At 44.1% G+C, this 15,261-nt stretch overlaps 1 protein-coding gene across 1 annotated transcript; it reads left to right on the top strand.

The window, feature by feature from the left end:
- The first annotated feature begins 251 nt into the window (after nucleotides 1-251).
- Nucleotides 252-4,502, top strand: LOC136471420 (protein NPG1-like). Its single transcript, XM_066469146.1, has 5 exons — nucleotides 252-521; nucleotides 1,914-2,169; nucleotides 2,261-3,465; nucleotides 3,740-3,887; nucleotides 4,028-4,502. The coding sequence occupies exons 1-5, from the start codon at nucleotides 318-320 to the stop codon at nucleotides 4,345-4,347; spliced, it is 2,133 nt and encodes a 710-aa protein (XP_066325243.1). The 5' UTR covers nucleotides 252-317; the 3' UTR covers nucleotides 4,348-4,502.
- The last annotated feature ends 10,759 nt before the right edge of the window (nucleotides 4,503-15,261 follow it).

Raw genomic sequence — 15,261 nt, 5'->3', positions numbered from 1 at the left:
CTCTAAGCTTGCCTGTCGTATGTCATAGTTTCATGGCTTTAATAACATATTAGTCTTATAAATTATCCACAAGTATATTATCGACATTAATGGTGAAAAATACAAATGCAAATAGGTACAAAAGGAATATCTAATAATTTCAAATATAGAAAAGAATTAAAGTTTTAGCAAACTCCTAAAAATAGAGTACTGCATGCGGTGAGAACGCCTGTATGTCAAGAACAAACCATTCATGGATGATGCTCCGCCCATCTCTCCTCTCTCTCCCCATTTGAGTCTGACGCCAAAACAGAACGCCTCTCTACTCGACAGGAGACATGGCTTCGGATCCCGATGATGGAGGCGAGGTGCCCCCCGCAGAGGCTACATCACCGGCGGAGGCAGTGTCGGATCCATCGGCAGAGGCAGAGGCAGAGGTGACTGCGCCAAAGGACGGGCCGGTGAAGGCGAGCGGAGGCAGCGTCGTCCCAGCGGCGGGCGCTGAGTCGTCTCACCCCGAGGGACTCTCCCTTAATTATGAGGTCAGAAATCTGACACTTTTTTTTATTTAATTTTGGTCTGTCATGTTTGGTTGGTCTGAAGCTGATCACCAAGGCGTTTCTTCTGTACAAGATGAAGTGTGGATGACGCGAACCGCAAACAAAATTTGTCGGCGTTGGAGGTCATAAATGTTGCTATCACTACGATCACCAATTTGTTATATAGGCGAGCTTTATATAGTCCTTACATAATAATCTTATAAGCTGTTTTCAATCAGTTTATCTCAACTACTCTTCTTCTTCCACACTTATAAGCTGGATCGTATAAGCTAGTGGTAAACATAAGAAATTAAAAACCTATACTCTGACTGAAATGGTTGCCTTTGTTCTGATAAATTTACAAGCAACCATGCTAAATTTCAATGGAATTGTTACGTTTGGTTTGGTAATTGGAAGGACGATGGAATTGGAGTTTAGAGGTACCAATTTAGAATTCTTTTGTTTGTTTTGTGAGAGCCGAAGTTTTGGTGCGATGGGAATGGGAGATTCTCATCGATTACTTTCCAGTGGTAGACGTGGTGGTTGAGGGCGAAATGTGATTCTAGTGGACCTTGAATGCATCATCACCGTTTACCATGACCTTTTCTTGTAATTTCCTACTCAAAATCCATACACCAAATAGATGATATGAATGCCTTCTTAAACTCCCCTTCTTATTTTCCTTCATGAAACAAACAAGGGATAGGATTTAAAAATCAAATTCTCATATTAGTTCCCCTCATGCCACCGTTTATTCTCATGACTTTTCCCAACAAAAGAAGTGTCAGGGAAAAAATAAAGCAAATTCACACTACATGTAGATAAATTAATTACCCAAGTGCCAGGGGAAAGACACAATAACTTGGATGTATAAGTTTGTTGAAGCCAAAATACATGTAGGAGATCAAAGTTGCAATTCAAATAACCTTTTTATGCAAAATATGATATAAAAATGAAATAAAAATATAATTGAATACAAAGGTGTAGAACACAAATTAAATATACAAAAAAGAAGCATTCAATATATTCCTATTTTAGCAAAAAAAAATAGGAACTGTCCATTTTACTACATCGGACTATTCACTTTTTCATTTGACACTCGAATCAAAAGTTTACTTAACTTCCCCTAATGAGAATTTATTTTTTTTATTTATCCACATTTGAATTGCGTTTCACACTCAAATTTTGTAAGGTGATAAATGACATGTACAATATGCTAAAAATAATTCAAGAATTTTTCACCATTGCTTTCATGCAAATTTGTACTATCATGATTGATTTAGTACTAGGTGTGCTCTCTAACCTATGAAGATTCTTCAGTGTATCCCAGTTTTTATACTATGATGTTTCTTTGTTTCCTGAGGTTGAGTTTATCCAAATGTATATTGATAATAGGAAGCAAGAGCTCTCCTCGGAAGATTGGAATTTCAGAAAGGAAATGTGGAAGTTGCCCTTCGTGTATTTGACGGAATTGACCTTCAAGCTGCAATTCAGCAGTTTCAGCCATCCCTCTCTGATAAGACTCCATCGAAGAAAGGGCGGACAAAATCAGAGTTACCAAGTTCTGTCTCGCAAAATAATCCTGCTAGCCTTGTTCTTGAAGCCATTTACTTGAAATCACTGTCCCTTCAAAAGCTAGGGAAATCGACAGGTACAAATCACTACATATCATTGGACAACTTCTTTCTTATGCTTCTTATGAACTCTTTGATGACTAATGCAAAAACTTGTGGAACGAGCAGAAGCTGCTAACCAGTGCAAAAGTGTACTTGATTCTGTTGAAAGTATTTTCCAGAATGGTACTCCTGATATCGAGCAAAAGTTACAGGAAACTGTCAATAAATCCGTAGAACTTCTTCCTGAAGCCTGGAAACATGCTGGCTCCTACCAGGAAGCATTAGCTTCTTACCGACGGGCGCTTCTTAGTCCATGGAATCTTGATGATGAATGTCGGACTAGGATTCAAAAGAGATATGCATCTTTTCTGTTGTACAGCAATATAGATTGGAGCCCTCCCAGCATGGCTCAGCAAGTTGAAGGTTGTTTTGTTCCAAAGAATAATGTGGAAGAGGCTCTTCTACTTTTGATGATAGTACTTAGGAATTGGTACCAGGGCAAGACCCATTGGGATCCTTCAGTGATGGAACATTTAACCTATGCCTTGTCTCTTTGTGGTGAACCACTGGTTCTTGCAAAACAACTTGAAGAGGTTTTACCTGGAATATATCCTCGCACCGAGAGATGGGCCACACTAGCACTTTGCTACTATGTAGCTGGTCAGAAAGATATCGCGCTGAATTTTCTGAGGAAATCTTTAAACAAGCTTGAGAATCCAAATGACATCCTTGCCTTATTATTAGCTGCTAAGATATGCAGTAAGGACCACCATATTTCTTCTGAGGGTGTTGAATATGCAAGAAGAGTAATCGCACTTGCTGAATCATCGGATTCTCATCTGAAGAGTGTCGGCCTCCATTTCTTAGGGACTTGTCTAGGTAATAAGTCCAAGGTTGTTTCATCAGACTACCAAAGATCTCTATTGCAGACAGAAACCTTGAAGTCACTTACAGAGTCGATTAGTCTTAACCGCTACAACGCAGACCTAATATTTGACATGGGAGTTGAATATGCTGAACAAAGGAACATGAATGCTGCCCTGAGATGCGCCAAGGAGTTTATAGAAGCAACTGGTGGGTCAGTTTCGAAAGGCTGGAGGCTGCTAGCATTGGTTCTTTCTGCACAACAGAGATTTTCGGAAGCAGAGGTCGCAACAGACGCTGCCTTAGATGAGACTGCAAAGTTGGATCAAGGATCTTTACTTAGGGTAAAGGCAAAGTTGAAGGTTGCTCAGTCATCGCCTATGGAAGCAGTTGAAGCATACCGTGCTCTTCTGGCTCTCGTTCAGGCCCAAAAGAATTCCTCTGCATCTTGCAAGAATGCTATAGAGGTATGTTTTGTTGTTTCAATGTGCACAAGTATCAAACTGATTAGTTATCAGAAAGCAACTTCTAATTCCATTTCTATCTAAAAACATCTGATTATCTAAAAAGATTCATATACTAAAGCATATTGTTCACTTCATTTAGGCACACCTATCTTTTAGACATTCAAGTTGGTTACTGTATTTTCTGATGCTCCTATTAGGCACTACCACACTACCATGATTGAATCTTTAAATTTGTCTTGGAAGTTTTCCCATTCGCTCTTCACTTATCATTCAGGGGGCGGATGGTGGTGTCACCGAGTTTGAAATCTGGCAAGGTCTTGCTAATTTGTACTCCAGTCTCTCGTACTGGAGAGATGCTGAAATATGTTTGAAGAAGGCTAAAGCCCTGAAGTCGTACTCAGCTGCAACACTCCATGCAGAAGGTGAGGCAAAATTCATTACTGCATACCCTTATGCATGCTAGTGACCGTGCATTTCTCTTTAACATGGGCATTTTGGAATCACTAGCTTAATTTTCACTATACATGTACCTATCCATGTTTATATGTACTCGTCCATGCAGGCTACATGCATCAGGCGCGAGACCAAACAAAAGATGCGCTGGCCGCCTACGTCAATGCATTCTCGACTGAGCTTGAACATGTGCCGTCGAAGGTGGCCATCGGCGCAATGCTCTCCAAGCAAGGGCCGAGGTTTCTACCTGCAGCGAGGTGCTTCCTCTCGGACGCCCTAAGAGTCGAGCCTACAAATCGGATGGCTTGGCTTTACTTAGGAAAAGTGCACAGATCTGATGGGAGAATCTCTGATGCTGCCGACTGCTTCCAAGCAGCGGTGATGCTAGAGGAATCGGATCCAGTGGAGAGTTTCAGTTCACTCTCATGAGAGATGCATCCATGTGGATTTCTTCCCTCTTTTCTCCTGCTGCTTAGATGTAGGTTGCATTATCTATTTGCTTGCCGTTCTATTTTATATAATAATAATCCCTTGTTGACCATTAAACAACATAACAATATTGCAAAGCTGGATTTCATTGCTCACTTTCGTTGTATAAATAATTGTTGCTCCTCCATGTTTTTAATGATGACTACATCAGCTATAGTAAGATTAATTTCGTTACAAGAAACTACTACTGTATGAATATTCAGAGTGCTACTGATTTGATTTCGACAAATTTTCCTGTACTTTTTACCAATGCTTATCTTTTGTTAAATTATCGACTAACCACACGTACTGCTGTGGAGAAAAGCTGCAGTCTGTCCTCAGTGCATCCTCGGGTGCGGTTAGCTCTCACCAGCCGTATCACCCAAGCGATCAAGAAGCTCAAGTGCAAACACACGAATGCCCTTCACAATACATGTGTTCTTACTGATCAGTGAGCGTCTACTGACACCACAAAGCAGCGACGTTACAAATGCTAACATCGCAGATAAGTTTTCTTTTAGTAGAAAAAAGGCGTCGCATATAGAAGCTTGGACAATTTGTATTAGCCCGAATGTGCTCCTAGAAGACCAGCAAACCACGTAGCCAATAAACCAGCAGAGGTCCAATTAACTAACTTGAGGCCCTTAATTAGAGATGGGCTTTGTCCACATGGCTCTCACTCGGCCTGTCCGTGGGCCATTATCATCCGCTGGAAAGTGGAAGCCCCCGCTGTGTCGAGACGACTACGCACAGTGAATGGGTTGTACAAAAGATTGCAGCCTGCTTCTAGTTGGTGTCTTGGGGACCGGTGAGCCCGATGGAGGCCCACTTCTTCTTAGTATTCCATTTCGATGCCGACCAATTTGCTTTTGATTTCATTTTACGCTGAAAAAAGTGAAACTGTATACCAAACAATTCAGCCCGATGGCCCCGTTCGGCTTACCCAAAAACCGGCTAGTTCGACTTGTTTTTTCAGCCAGAACAGTATTTTTCTCTCACAACAATTCAGCCAGAACAGTGTTTTCAGCATCAGCCAAGTTTCAGCAAGCTGAACAGGGCCACATGAGCACTGATTTCCTTGAAAAGTTATACTGTGCAAGCCCTTTTTGTCCAGCGGTTCCTTTGTATTTTTTATGGAAGACATAATTTTTGTTAGGTTTAACTCTTTTTTTTTTCTATCTCACTCTATACAAAATCAAACAAAAATTTACACACAAGAAAACTGCACCACTCTGTTTCTTCAGCAAGGGGATGCAAGGGCAGTTCTCCCTCGTCCTTGAAAACCTATGAAGTTCCGATCCTCTCTTTCCAAGGCAAGGATGAAGTTGGATGTCTCAACCCATAATGTGAAATGAACAAGATTTAGAAAGAATTCTACTAGCTGAACGAGGCTATGAAGAATCTTTTCTTCAGGTGGTGCAGATCAATACAATAAGCCAAACCTTGTTTTTCTTCTCTCTTTTTAGCCTTAACTGCTCTTGAATGACATTTCATCTCACAGTATCTGTTCTTTTTATTTTCATGTTACAAGATTTGTTTGGATGATTTTTCAAGTTTCATTCGGCTTATAGTCTTCAATCAAGAAACAAAATGGTTTATTTGAGGTTTGGGCACACATTGCGTTCTCAAGTTTAGGTGGGACCAAGTCAATTTGTTGGAAAGGTTGTACTTCTACTTGCAGATATATTCAACGCATTAGGCATACTATAGGCTTATTATTCTTCATAAGGAGAGCGGGAAACCCATAATGAAGTATACGTATGCTGTTTACAAGAGAGACAAAAGACAATGGAGATCTTTGCAAAAAGTTGCGCCTACCTTCTAATAGGACTAGAGTTTATTTTGCCGTCCCTACAAGCTCTGTTTGCTGTTTTTTAAACCTTAAGGCCCCGTTCGGCTTACCCCGTATTAGGCTTGTTCGGCTTGTTTTCTCAGCTGAAATAGTGTTTTCTCTCCCAACAATTCAGGCAGAACAATGTTTTTCAGCCAATTTCAGTCAAGATTCAGAACGGGGCCTTAGGCGCATGTTCAGGCACATGTTTTTGAGTTTCTATTTATGTCAAAGCTTTGTTTGGTTTTCTTGTAAGACTTAAATCAGCCAGAGACAGAGGCTGGAATTAATTGTAATAAGAAAATGCATTTATGGTACTGTTAATTATGAAAATATATTTATAATGTATTGAATGGAACTCACTCGATATTATACATATTGTTTTTTTTACAAAATCGGTCAAACTTGAGATTGTTGGACTTATGATAACTGATAATCTCTTATATTTTTGGATAAATGAAATAGCTAGCTAGCTAGGTGCGACTTTTTTTTCTTGGAAAGATGTGCGTCAGTTTAGGAAGTACAAGAACCATAATAATGCAGCAAAGCTTGTAGGGATGGGATGCACTGAGCTCATGAACGTAGCCTAGGCCGCAAGCCACACACATGCTTAGCGACTTCACACATGCAACAATGCAACATATATTTTTTTTGAAATCCGCAACAATGCAACATTGAGGTCATGAATCATGATGTGCTATTTTTTTTTTTTTTTTTGTTTGAACATGAATCGTGATGTGCTATGGCGTAGAAGACAACATCGCGTCGCGTCTCATCAGATCTCGTGGGCCATTGCAAGGCGCTGGATGGAAATTAAACCGCTCGGTTTGAGATGGGCTCATTCCGGATCGCGCGAAGACAACCATTGTCCGACAGCAAATGGGGCTAGATGAAGTCCATACCATATGGATAGATAGATGGGCCGGCTGGAGGAATGGTTGCAGTCTGCTTCCACGGTTGGGGCCGGTGAGCCCGACGGAGGCTCGCTTCTTTTCTACTAGTACTGAAAAGTGAAAACTTTTGCATACATAATAGCAACAGCACTCATTTCCCTGAACGCTGATTTGCAGTGTGCATGCCATATTCTTGCCAACAGAACGTTTTCTCGAAGAACTCTTACTTGACACAGTTTTAGCTAGCTAGTTCCAACTTTTCTTTTTTCACAGCAAGGTAGGCCAGTCGTCGACGACAAGCTCCTTTTGGCCGACTATGACTGAACCAATAACCTTCCATTCGTGTCAACCACAGCCTCTAGAACATGTGCACTAGCACTAAGCTAGGTGCATGGCTTGTTTTCGTCTACCCTTTAGGCTACTACTACTACATCGGTCTATGCATATATGTTTGACAAAATTTCACAATCCACAGTGAACATATATATATGTCTTTCGTTTTTTTTTCGATAGGGAAGTGCTACAGTGCTCCTGTCGCCGGCAGGAACCAATTAATTAATTAATCGCTCAAAACTATATATGCAGATATGGTTGTGTACGTAGAGAAAAAGCTAGCTAGGACACGGGAAATTTCGATTCCTTTTTTGCGGCGCGCGGCACCTGCACGAAGTCTTCTACTGCGCCTTAGCTTTTGCCTGGCCACACATAAGTCAACGTAACAGTAGGTGAAGCTTCACCTTCCTCCTGCTGGTGGTGGCAGCCTCAGCAGCATCGTCACGGAATATATCGATCGATCCATATCGTCTGAGAAGAAAAAAGAGCGCATCAAATCAGTCGGCAAGATCTGCTAGCTGGCTGCAGCAGCATCCATCCATTGAAATTATTGGCCGAGCTAGGTTATAGTATTATGTTATGATAGCTCCTCGATCTCCCTTTCACCACTGGGCCTCCCCCGGCCTCTTGCATGCATTATATTGCTGCATGCTGTCATCAGCTTGCATGCAGACAATGCAACCTACGTACCGTACGTAGAGGCATTGTAACACCCCACATTTGCACTGGCATTTCATAAACATGAGCATCATTCATTCATTCATGAGCTTAGATTGTTGAAACATGGCTTTGAAACAAAAGTAACATCTCACTTGTTCTTCCTTGTTTCAACACATGTGATGCTTGATTTTTGTGTGATCAATGTGTGGTGTGGCTAATTATCCTCTTAAACAACTTAGTTACACTTAGAATGTCATTAGGAACAATGTTCATGTTAACCATATTGCCTAATTATGTTTCCAAGTAATAGTTTGACTTGTGTTCACCCCTAGAGCTCTTTTGTTTGACTGTTTAAAAAGTACACCTTAGAGTGTTTGCATGTCTAAGCAACCTTAAGCAAAGTTGTAGGAAATTTTATAAGGAACAAAAGTTATTTTATGACCATCTCATGAAAATATACAGAACATGCTAAAAAATGGCCCACAAGTCAGTTTTGGGGGCTAGTTGGAGACAGAATTTTTCTAAGTCTTGGAACTGATTTTCAGTTTCATGTGTCGATGTTTGGAGCCTTGTATCTCCCAAACCAAGCCGAACCAGCTCGAGCCCCAATTGTAAAAGTTGTAGTCCTCATTTAGATCTCCAACTTTATCAACTACGCCATGAGCTAGATCATCACGGTTTAGCAGATATGGAGCGATGAACTTGCCTTGTCAGTCGGCACCGTTGAGCACTGAATCGAAAATTCAGTCCGGCACAGTGGCCGACCGGCGTCAGGCCGAGCTCGCCAAGTGGCGGCCGTACGCCGGCGCTGCCCCCGCCGGTCAGGCTGTTGCTGCCACGAAGACGCCACGCGCCCGTTGGCTCGCTTACTCACTTCATCCACGCCTCCTCGCCTCGCCAGTTCGCTAGGAGCAGAGCGCCGCGCCTCCGCCATTGCTGCCAAGCGCGTCGTCGTCGCCTAGCTCCCTCGCCACCGCAAAATTGCTGCCTCCAGCTAGCCTCGAGCTTCGCCGTCTTCCTCCCTATCTGCTCGACGTGTTATCTAGACCAAACGAGCTACGGTGAGGCCGAATTTCGCCATTTTTCCCTCGCCGGAGTTCACTGCCTCCTTGACCGCCGTCACGGCGAGCTCACCGTCGCTCTACGCGTTCACCCATTCCCTTTCCTTCTTCATGATAGTACTAGCTTAGGGTGTCCTTTAGCTTAGGTGCTGACCTAACGGCGAGCCGTGACCTCACCGGCGTCGAAAACGACGGACAGCGCCGTCGCGCGCTCACCGCCGTGCGGACCTCTCTGTGGCCGGGTGTCCCGTGAGCATCCCCTAACCCTAGGCTAGCACTAATCGTTTCGCCTGATCACCATGGTGCCATAGAGCCTCTCGCCTGGACCCGCCGTGGCCGGAGCCAGCCGGCACACCATCGTGATGCACCGTCGTGCCGCCATGGCCGGCGACGAGTGGTCTCTGGTGCACCTTAGCCCCAACGACCTACACGTATAGGTGCGGGAGAGAGAGGGGAACACCGTGGTTGGGTCGGTTTCGCTGGAGAAGCCGCCATCGGCGAGCTCTGTCGATCCCATGCTGGTCCGCGTCGGCTCCTCTATTTTTGTGTCTATGACGCGTGGACCCAGCTGACCGGTGGACCCCGGTTGTCAGTGACTTAGAGTTAGAAAGATAGTTCAAATATTTCAGATTTGAATGCGGTTTTATAAAATTTATATCTCCAGTTTTGTAGATCCAAATTGGGTGATTCCAATTTTGTTAGGATCTTGGTTAAGTGTAGTATTTAGGAAAATATAATATTAGCACTTGTAGTAGAGTTCTGGAAGAATTAAATTGAAACTTGAAATGTGTTTTTAAATGAATGTAAACTTGTTTAATTTATATCTAGAGTTCCTGTGCTCCAAAAATTATGAAATTTATGTGGTGAGCTTTTCTTGATGAGTATAAGCTCTGGAAAAAATTTGAGAGTCATTGCATGAATAGTTTTTGAGTTATAGATTTTCCTTTTATAAATAGGTGATCCTTATGTGAATTTTTATAATTTATCTATGAATCCAATGCTCATGAAATTTATTGTAGGTTGTCCTAGTACCTTAAGGATGCTAAGAAAAATATAAAATCTATTACTTGACACTTTTCACTAGGGTTTCCTATTTATGTTATTTTAAGCCTTATGCCTTGTCATTTTTGTGTAGGATGATATACTTGTTCAAATGATGTGAAATTTTTACAGTAGCCTACTTGGAGCATGTAGTACCTACTGTAATTTTGGTAGATTAAATGGTGTAGTTTTCATATATATTTATTATTCCTCTTAAATAATTAGATAAATTAAGAAAGGCATTAAAAGAAATGAATTGGTGATGAACACCTTACTTTCTGGTGTGCTTTTGATATGTGTGATGAGTTAGTAAAGTTGGTTTTGTCCATTTATATGTTTGCCACATAAGTTAATAATTATTTTCTTGCATTATATCTTGCTGGACAGTTCTAGGAACTTTGCAAAGTTCACTATGATAATTTGGTTTTCTAGAAAAGTGGTGAATACAAAAGTTGTAGATAACTTATGTATCTAGCTCCTATTGAAATTTGGTGGCATTTGGCCTAGTAGTTTAGGAGTTACAGTCATTCAAAGTTGGATCACAGTTTTGCTTGCTCTCTGTCTTGTTTGGACCTGATTATGTGTTTATATAAATTCGACCCGGTAAAGGTTGGAATCATGCCTTGAGGTCTGAAAATGAACTGTAGGCAATTTCATAAGCTTTCGAAATTGTATTGTTGCTTGTCATTTCGATTTGTAGATCTCTGGTTATGATCAGTTTACTGTACCGCTGTATAGTTCCTGTTTTGCTGAAATACGAATGTTTGTGTGTATGCCTTGTTGCAATGTTCTTGTTGATTGTTTAGGTGCTAGCCTAACTTGAGAACATGCTTAGGTGCAGGTACTAGGTCCTTAACTGAAGATGAGCAATTGTACATTAGGTTGTATAAACTTGGTAAGTTAAAGTGATTTGAATAGAGCTTAAGTTAGAATATGCGGACTACAGTAAGCATGTGCATTCCCCGAGCATCCCTAACTTCGTTCATATGCATCCATGATATTTATCTTGCGCATACATGCAATAGGTGTGCTGGAGGGAGTGACGCTTCTGGAGTTCGAGGGAGCGAGCCAGGAGGAGGAGCCCAAGGTTCAGGCAACCGACAAAGTAGCCGCCGAGGAGGAGTTGCCCGAGTGCCCTGACCACCGCCCATCCTCTTTCCTAAAAGGCAAGCCCCGAAGCATTCTAAGTCTCCCATATTTTTACAAATATCTTGAGTATCTTTTATTGTTGATGATGCATTAAGTTTAGGAATTGGTTGAAACCAATTGTTGCATTATATATCTATACTTGTCTAGATATCGCATTTGAATCATATTTAAGTTCAGGAACGGGTTAAATGCTTAGCCATGCTTAGTGCTGTAGAAGTCGGGTGATTTCCTGTCACCTGCGAGCTTTAGGATGAGATGGGTCATGGTTGGCTATATTTGCTATCATGAAAAAGAACCATATTAATAATGAATTAAGACCGGGCGGAGTCTTGTGTAGGTTTGGACATAGTGACTCCGTCTGTGTCATTTAAGGACCGATACGCTGTACGTCCTCATGTCATGTTGAACGCAGCTTAACACTTAGCTGGCCGGATAAGTCGTTCCGACCGCGAAGCCTAGTAGCTCGATTTAGGTCAGGGTCACGAACAGTTGGTCACAATTTGGATGGTAGTAAGGATGTGCGGAGAATTATTAGCGTAAGCCCAAGGGCGGGTTAAGTCACCGAGCACTCATGGCAGAGTGGTTCTCTGGTTTTGCGGCACTGATCGTACCCATGACTCCTAAATTGTACCAAAGGTGACTTGTTTGCGACCCTGACAGGGGAAGCGGGGTTTGTGTTAGGAATACTCCTCCAGCTGGATAGGAATCGATTCGAATCGCCGTCTCTCCCGGATAGTGAGAACTTAACTGAGCAACGACAACGTAGATTCACTTAATTTAACGATATGGTTAAATGGAGAATGATGATAATGTTGCCACAGTTTATACCTGCTATGGTTAATAATGTTTGCATCTTAATCAAGTGATTGCTTAGTACATGTGCTAATATAGATGACAGGTTAATGGCTAAAAGTCACTGCTAGCTCAGGTTAAGAGTTGATCATTATTACTTATGCTTTTCTGCAAAAAGAAAGTGTCAGCTAGATCCACTAGATTAAGCTATGCATGATCCTTGGTGTCAATTATTTTGGTTTTCGACAGATAAGTCTAGCTGAGTACATTCTCGTACTCAGGGTTTATTCCCTCTTGTTGCAGATGACCTTCTTTATCAGGGCTTCTGTAAGTGATGTCTCCACCCGGCGGGTGACGAAGACTAGATCATGGGCATGATCTCTGTTTATCTTATCCAAATGCTTTTGTGGGATGTGATCGGCAAGCCAGTACTTGTATTTGAACTCGTGTGTGTGAGTTAAACTATTTGCTTCCGCTACTTTATAAGACTTGGTTTGTAATAACTATGACTCTGATGTGTTGTAATTTATCTGCAAACTGTTTGTGAAATGTTGTAACGTGTGATATGTTATATTGAATTACTGTGATTTTGGTTGTATGCAAGTTGGTTTGAAATCCTTCATGGTTTTAGTTGACTACCGGATTTATATGAGCTCAAGTGCGAGAATTTGATCGTTTCGGCGATCGTTTTTGTACTTGTGCTCTTATAAATTGGACGGTTCTGTGACATGCATGCTTGTTAATTTCATATAGATGATGCATGCATGCATGTCAGCAGCAGCAACTTGCGTGGAGTGCAACTAGGTGGCCGGTATAGATGGCCAACGGGCTGGCCCGGCCCGGCCCGGCACGGGCCCGTGAAAGCACGGCCCGATAGGGGTGGGGCCGGCACGACACGCCGGGCCTCCCGGGCCGTGCCGAGCTGGGCTTCGTGCCTGACCGACGGCCCAGGCATGGCCTGCTGGGCTATTTTTCGTGCTGGGCCGGCCCGGTAAGCACGGCCTGTCAGGGAGGCCAGCCCAGCCCAAGGCCCGCTTTAGCAGGCGATGACGGCATCGAGGTCGAGGGGGCCGCCGGCTGCGTCGGCGGCATCAGAGAGAGGAAATATCCACACGTCGCCGCCGCTGTTCACTGGATCCACCGGAGAAGGGAGGGAGGGACTACGCGGGGAGTGGATCTGCCACGGAGGAGGAGATCCGCGCCGCCCCTGCCCGGAGACGTCCGCGCCGGAGGAGAGCCGCCCTGCTTCGTGCCGCCACCTCCTCAGGCCGGATCTCGCCGTCCGCTTGCAGGGGAGCATCACCGCTGCAGGGGAGCGTTGGATCTCGCCGCATCTCGAGCCCATATCCACGCGTCGCTGCCGCTGTTCACTGGATCTGGCGGAGAAGGGAGGGACGGAGGACGCGGGGAGCGGATCCACCAGGGAGGAGGAGATCCGCGCCATCCCTCGCTGGATCCGTGCCGCCCCTGCCTGGAGACGTCCACGCCGGAGGAGAGCCGCCCTGCGTCGGGGAAGAGGGGAGAGGGAAGCGCGAGCTGGGAGGTGAGGATTTAGGGTTCGGGGACGGGGGCTCGAGGCCAGCCACCGCGCGGGGGCCTTGGGGGAGGAGGGCGGCTGCCGGCGTGCGCCGCGGCCGCGTGGGGAGGCGAGGAGGAGGCGGCTGCATGGGGAGGCGAGGATAGGGTTCGGGCGTGGGGAGGGGAAGGGGCTACGCGGGCCGGCTGGGGCTCTTAGCAGGCCGGCTGGCCGGGCCGCCAGCGGTCCGCCGGTTCTGTAGCAGGCCGGGCCGTGCTGACCCACGTGACTGGGGTAAGGCCCAGGCACGGCCTGCTCCTCCAGGCCGTGCCAGCCTGGGCCCGCTAGCCGCCGGGCCAGGCCGTGCTTGGGCTGAGCAAAAAAAAACAGGTCTTGGGCCGGACCGACGGGCTCGGGCTGCATGGCCAACTATACCGGCCGGTTGCATTGCAGCCAGGAAGCTTAACTATAGGAGAACTAGCTAGGTAGCTAGGAATCAGCGAAGTGAACTAGGTACTAGCGTATAGACATGTGTGCGTATTCTTGCTTGGTTGCATGCATGGTCCACGTACGGCGCGTGGCCCGTCGCCATCGCTTGCCGATTCAACTATCTATATATAGGTTGATATAATATGCATTTGGTGGCATCTCCCAAAACCCAATTACCGCCTGATGACAGGGCGCTAGCTCAACTAGGTAAGCTAGATCCGGAGCAAAATCTTTTTGGACGGCAGAAGCTGACGAAATAAGCTAGCTAGGATAGGGCCGGGGCTTGATGGTTACGCAAAACATAATTTAATTAAGAGAATGTGTCGCACTAGGGGGACGACATCATTGCACGTACATATCCACTTCATGCTACAGCAGAACCGAATAGATATATATAGTGGTGGTTTGTCATGCATTGAAGTTTTGTTCCTGAAGAATTATTAGTTCTTCTACGTACGTATGTACGCACGCACGATTCTGATCCAATTTCATATGCAGCTATCCTAGATATATGCATGTTTCCTAGATTAAGGGTCTGTTTAGATGCAAGAGCTAATTACTAGCTAGCTAAAAATTAGCTAAAATTAGCCCTAGCTAGTGTATGCAAACAGGAGTACTAACATATGAGCTAATTGTTTAGCCAAGCCTTTAACTAGTTGTCGGCTAACTAGTTAGGCAAACTCTAGCTAATTTAAGCTAATTTTTGGCCCAACTAATAATTAGCCCTATTTCATCGAAACATGCCCTAAATCTGAGTCGATTCCTCATCTATAATATATGCACGATGTTTTTCTTTGCCCAACAACGACCTCTCGCATCATCAGGTGCTCATATATGGACAAACATTTCCAATAATATTATTCTTCAAGAGGACACCGAAAGTTTCCTTTGCCTAACATCAAGCGGTAAATTCATTCATGGTCCATGCTTGCCGTAGGACTAGCTCAGATCGTAATTCCTTCGTGATCGCAGAACGAACATGCATGCATGCGTAAAGGGAGTGGAGACGAAGCCTAAGCATATGCTATATCCACAGTTACAAAGTCCCCGGAACGGGTATCGTGGAACGAAGTACACTTCGGAACGCTCCTTGAGAAAGGATGTTCCACA

This window comes from Miscanthus floridulus, chromosome 8 (genome assembly GCF_019320115.1).
Source record: "Miscanthus floridulus cultivar M001 chromosome 8, ASM1932011v1, whole genome shotgun sequence".
NCBI classification, from domain to species: domain Eukaryota; kingdom Viridiplantae; phylum Streptophyta; class Magnoliopsida; order Poales; family Poaceae; genus Miscanthus; species Miscanthus floridulus.
Note: the sequence above shows the minus strand (reverse complement) of the source record. Positions and strands in the feature narration are given on the sequence as shown.

What these genes read in the sequence shown, in the direction of transcription:
- LOC136471420 (XM_066469146.1), top strand. Translation starts at nt 318, where the DNA reads ATGGCTTCGGATCCCGATGATGGAGGCGAGGTGCCCCCCGCAGAGGCT. An exon ending in GACTCTCCCTTAATTATGAG is followed by an intron (nt 522 to 1,913) that starts GTCAGAAATCTG and finishes TATTGATAATAG; the next exon opens with GAAGCAAGAGCTCTCCTCGG. An exon ending in AAAGCTAGGGAAATCGACAG is followed by an intron (nt 2,170 to 2,260) that starts GTACAAATCACT and finishes TGGAACGAGCAG; the next exon opens with AAGCTGCTAACCAGTGCAAA.